At 52.3% G+C, this 5,250-nt stretch overlaps 1 protein-coding gene across 2 annotated transcripts in view; it reads right to left on the bottom strand.

Annotated features, from left to right (window-relative positions):
• stil (STIL centriolar assembly protein) overlaps positions 1 to 5,250 on the bottom strand; it is a 16,916-nt gene continuing 11,666 nt past the window's right edge. For both annotated transcript variants that reach the window (XM_044361986.1, XM_044361987.1), the window contains exons 10-16: positions 5,183 to 5,250; positions 4,020 to 4,784; positions 3,177 to 3,276; positions 2,392 to 2,626; positions 2,135 to 2,207; positions 1,536 to 1,816; positions 1 to 1,328 (exon numbers count right to left, since the gene is read on the bottom strand). The exon at positions 5,183 to 5,250 is cut by the window's right edge and continues 38 nt beyond it. In XM_044361986.1, the coding sequence (XP_044217921.1) occupies positions 767 to 1,328; positions 1,536 to 1,816; positions 2,135 to 2,207; positions 2,392 to 2,626; positions 3,177 to 3,276; positions 4,020 to 4,784; positions 5,183 to 5,250 (2,084 nt within the window). In that variant the 3' untranslated portion in view covers positions 1 to 766. The remainder of the gene's footprint in view (positions 1,329 to 1,535; positions 1,817 to 2,134; positions 2,208 to 2,391; positions 2,627 to 3,176; positions 3,277 to 4,019; positions 4,785 to 5,182) is intronic.

The following is a 5,250-nucleotide window of genomic DNA, read 5'->3' as shown; positions in this document are numbered from 1 at the left end:
AAATATAAAAAATGTGCAAAAGACATTTCACATAAAAACAACAAATGATAAAATTAAAAACACATTTTCATGCTACAATAAGTGGAGTAAAACAACCTGAAGACGGCAGATTCCCAGTGAAACCAGTAAGAAACCCTCAGACGCACCAGACTCCATTTAACATGTGACAGTTTTAAGCTGCTTCCTGTTTCTGTTCAGTTTCAGGATGTTTCCACAGCTCACCCTAAACATGGAGGATTCCCAGTAAAACCAGTCTCACCATGAAAACCAGGACCTGAGTCAGACCAGCAGAGCTAAACACTGTTTAAAGCTCTCAGAGCATCTCCCAGTAAAACCAGCAGCTGCTTCTCTTACTGGTTTCATGTTGGTTGGTGTGAGAAGAGTTTGGGCAGCTGTCCGAGGCAGCTGATTGGTCGGTTGGTGTTAGAAGAGTTTGGGCAGCTGTCCGAGGCAGCTGATTGGTTGGTTGGTGTTAGAAGAGTTTGGGCAGCTGTCCGAGGCAGCTGATTGGTTGGTTGGTGTTAGAAGAGTTTGGGCAGCTGTCCGAGGCAGCTGATTGGTTGGTTGGTGTTAGAAGAGTTTGGGCAGCTGTCCGAGGCAGCTGATTGGTTGGTTGGTGTTAGAAGAGTTTGGGCAGCTGTCCGAGGCAGCTGATTGGTCGGTTGGTGTTAGAAGAGTTTGGGCAGCTGTCTCAGGCGTCTGATTGGTCGGTTGGTGTTAGAAGAGTTTGGGCAGCTGTCCGAGGCAGCTGATTGGTCGGTTGGTGTTAGAAGAGTTTGGGCAGCTGTCTCAGGCGGCTCAGGTCCAGGATGTTTCCCACAGATCCTTCGGTTTGGCGGCTGCTCGCCCTGACTAAAGATGGCTGCCCACTGGAACAGTTCTCCTTGTCCGTGGCGTTTGGTTTGACATCGCCGGCCAGCAGCCGCATTTTTGGCCGCAGGTCTTGGATCAGCTGACTCTGTGGGAGGAGCTTCAGGTTCAGAGCTTCAGTCAGCGGCTGGTGGGCCGACGCCTCCCGGACCCCCTCTTCCTCTTCCTCTTCCTCCTCCTCTTCCTCGATCAGGCCGTACCTCCTCATGTACTTCCTGGTGGCCAGAGACATGTTGCTAGGTGACAGCAGGGAGTTTGCGGAGGAGGCGGGGCCTGGTCGGGGGGCGTGGCCACCCACAGACAGCCTGCTGAGCTGGGAGTCGCTCAGGTAGCGCAGGGCGATGGCGTTGGCCTCCAGACTCAGATCCACGCTGCCTCCAGGAAACAGAGCGCTGGCTGTCGGCTCCGAGACGCTCAGTCGGGACAGAACCGCCGCAGGGTTGATGCACGCCAGAGTGCTGAACAACAAACAAACAAACAAACAAACAGACAACAGTCAGCTGACTCATCACAAACAGACGAGCTCTAAACAAGACGAGAGGCTGATCCGACTGTTCAGGTCAGACGGAGACGTTTAGCTCCGCCTGCAGACTCACATCTTTCTATTCTAGATGAATTATTATATAATAAACTATGAAAGTGATGAAGCGTCGGTGACTTCGTACCTGCTGCTCTCCACCGTTTTATGGATTCTTCTGTCGGATTCTGTCAGATCTTCTTCATCCACATCGACTCCGAGCTGCTGCAGCCGCCGCAGAGTGGCGCTGACCACCGGGTCTCCTCCACAGCTCTGCTGCTTTCTCCTGGATGAGGAGGACTGGGAGGGCTGGGAGGACTGGGAGCACTGGGAGCGGTCAGAAACCACAGACAGGCTGCTCCTCCTCGACTCCTCCTCCTCCACTTCCTGTCTGCTGTCCGAGTCCTGGAGACGGCTCGTCAGCTGAGTCTGAGACGTATGAAAAGAGACGTTATCACGTCCATGTGTGTAGATGTTGTGTGTGTGTGTGTGTGTGTAGATGTGTGTGTGTGTGTGTGTGTGTGTAGATGTTGTGTGTGTGTGTGTGTGTGTGTAGATGTGTGTGTGTGTGTGTAGATGTTGTGTGTGTGTGTGTGTGTGTGTGTGTGTGTGTGTGTAGATGTGTGTGTGTGTGTGTGTGTGTGTAGATGTTGTGTGTGTGTGTGTGTGTGTGTAGATGTTGTGTGTGTGTGTGTGTGTGTAGATGTGTGTGTGTGTGTGTGTGTAGATGTGTGTGTGTGTTGTTACCATCAGGTTGTGGTAGAAGCTCTGCTGTTCGTCTGAAGCTCCGTACATGCTGACACTCTGCAGGCCGTCAACACTAAACACAACCAGACAAAAGTTTCAGTGATGTTTCTGACAGTCGGAGGCGTTTCAGACAGTCGGAGGCGTTTCTGACAGTCGGAGGCGTTTCAGACAGTCGGAGGCGTTTCTGACAGTCGGAGGCGTTTCAGACAGTCGGAGGCGTTTCAGACAGTCGGAGGTGTGTGTGAGAAGAGTCTCACCTGTGCTGACTGGAGGGGGAGCAGAGAGCCTCCTGGCCTGTGATGTCACCGTCCTCCGGCCTGATGATGGACACGTCCTGTGAGGAGGAGGGAGGTCTGGAGGAGGAGGAGGTGCTCGGGGAGGAGAGGGGAGGAGGTCTGGGTGAGGAGGAGGTGCTGGGGGAGGAGAGGGGAGGAGCCTGTGCTTCCTGATGAGGGAGGGGCTGGACAGGATCCCCCCAGAACAGACTGGCACCTGAAAACAGAGTGATGAGAGTTTCTACCTGGTTACACCAGCGGTCTCACCTGTCCTAACAGTCAACAGTCTCACCTGTCCTAACAGTCAACAGTCTCACCTGTCCTAACAGTCAACAGTCTCACCTGTCCTAACAGTCAACAGTCTCACCTGTCCTAACAGTCAACAGTCTCACCTGTCCTAACAGTAAACAGTCTCACCTGTCCTGACAGTAAACAGTCTCACCTGTCCTAACAGTAAACAGTCTCACCTGTCCTAACAGTCAACGGTCTCACCTGTCCTGACAGTAAACAGTCTCACCTGTCCTAACAGTCAACGGTCTCACCTGTCCTGACAGTAAACAGTCTCACCTGTCCTAACAGTCAACGGTCTCACCTGTCCTAACAGTAAACAGTCTCACCTGTCCTGACAGTAAACAGTCTCACCTGTCCTAACAGTCAACGGTCTCACCTGTCCTGACAGTAAACAGTCTCACCTGTCCTGACAGTAAACAGTCTCACCTGTCCTGACAGTAAACAGTCTCACCTGTCCTGACAGTAAACAGTCTCACCTGTCTCCACGCCGATGCTGGCGGTGCTTCTGGGTGTCTGAGTGTCCGCCTGTCGGCTGGAGGACTGAAGCTTCCCTTGAGCCTCCAGCAGCATCTGGACCTGCAGACATTTACAAAACACCTTCACTCAACTCTGAGGACAGACCTGAAGTGGTCATTACCTGTTGTAACCATGGCAACCACACAGACAAACAACTACACTCCACCCTTGGACCAGCGCACGTATCAGCTGATAGATCGAAGGAAACTGAAGCACAGAAATACCAAAGATATGTTTTGAGAGCAGCCGAGCACGTTTACTGCTGACAAATGTTAAAAACAAACGAGTTTATTTATTTTATGGATCGTTTAAAGGAAATTAAATAATTTAATAAACTCTCAAACAGCAACATGGGTATCAGCCACAGAAAGCCTGTCAGAACAATAACAATAATTCATAGTAATATAATTCATTAATGTGACCAGGACGGATGGATTAACCAATGAAAAATGATTAATTAAGTAGTTGGTGATTAACTTCCTGTCTATCGACTCATTACTGCAACGTGTAGAAATGCTGCCTGCAAGTCAACAGTCAGGGCTTCAACCTGCTGACGTCGGCTCATCGCTCATAAACAGCTGTCATTCTGTAGCCTCGGTTGCTACGGTGGTTGCTAAGGTGGTTGCTAAGGTGGTTGCTAAGGTGGTTGCATATTCATATTTCAGATGTGATTCAGCTCCAACATTTGAGAAGTTGACATTTGGAGTAAAGAAGGAGAAGAAGAAGTAGAACAATACGACTCAGACTGTGTGTGAACTGGTCCTTTACTTCCTGTGTCAGCAGGTGCAGCGTGCAGGTGTTACCTGAGCCTGCAGGAGGCGGAGCTGGCGGTCCTGCTGGAGGAGCAGCTGGTAGGCGTCAGACGGAACGACGCCGGCCTGCTGCTGCTGCTGCTCACAGCACTGATTCATACAGGAGGGCCGGGGGAGGCGGGGGGGAGGCGCAGGGTGAGGAGAGGAGGAGTCGCAGCGCCACGGGACCGGTGCAGGAGGGAGGAGGCTGGAGGGGGGAGAGGAGGAGCTGTGGGGGGGATGGTGATGAGAGGGAGGAGGTGCTGGAGGAGGAGCAGGATGATTAGAAGAAGGAGGAACACGAGGAGGATCAGCATGGTTGCTAGAGGGAGTTGAAGCAGGGTGGAGGCTGGATGGAGCAGCAGGAGTCAGGTGATGTGAGGGAGCAGCAGGAGTCAGGTGATGTGAGGGAGCAGGAGCAGCAGGAGTCAGGTGATGTGAGGGAGCAGCAGGAGTCAGGTGATGTGAGGGAGCAGGTGGAGGGTGGAGTCCTGGGGAGGAGAAGATGGAGGTGCAGTCGTAGCTGTGGGCGGAGCAGCAGGTGCAGGGCTGCTGCAGGTTGGAGTTGGGGGTGCTGTGGAGGTGAAGAGGAGGAGGAGCCGGTCTGGGAGCAGAGGAGGAGGAGGTTGAGGTGTTTCCAAGTGGAGGAGCAGACTTCCTGTCAGGAGGCGGTCTGTGGGTGGAGTCAGGGTCCTTCCAAGCATTCTGATTGGAGGAGGTGAAGCTGCCGTCAATCAGCAGAGAAAGTTCAGGAACAGACGGCTGAACTCTCCGAGTCTGAAAGGACAAACATTCAGCTGATGACCTCTGACCTCTGACCTGTGACCTCTGTTATTTACAGGCTGACTCTGAGTAGCTGGACTCCAGACGGAGGAAGAGGAGGCGTAACTACAGCAGAGCTTGTTGGTGCTTTAAGGAGGTTTGCTTCACCTCATAAAGAATAAAACATTTACATTATTTACATTTTCATGCTGGAATCAAAGAATTTGGACTTTTTTTTTTTTTAAATGACTCCAAACAATTAATGGAACCTAAAATACACTGAGGAAGAGGAGGAGGAGGAGGAAGGTGCTGGAGGAGGAAGAGGAGGAGGAGGAGGAGGAGGAAGGTGCTGGAGGAGGAAGGTGCTGGAGGAGGAGGAGGAAGAGGAGGAGGAGCGTTGACCTGTGACTGACCTGCTGGGCGGGGAGGTGTGGACTCGGGGACGGTCGTGGTGACAGGTCCTCGTCCTCGACTCCAGAGT

The sequence above is a fragment of the Thunnus albacares genome, chromosome 9 (genome assembly GCF_914725855.1).
Source record: "Thunnus albacares chromosome 9, fThuAlb1.1, whole genome shotgun sequence".
Classification (NCBI taxonomy): Eukaryota; Metazoa; Chordata; class Actinopteri; order Scombriformes; family Scombridae; genus Thunnus; species Thunnus albacares.
The sequence above is the reverse complement of the archived record's forward strand: the minus strand, read 5'-3'. Positions and strand labels throughout refer to the sequence as shown.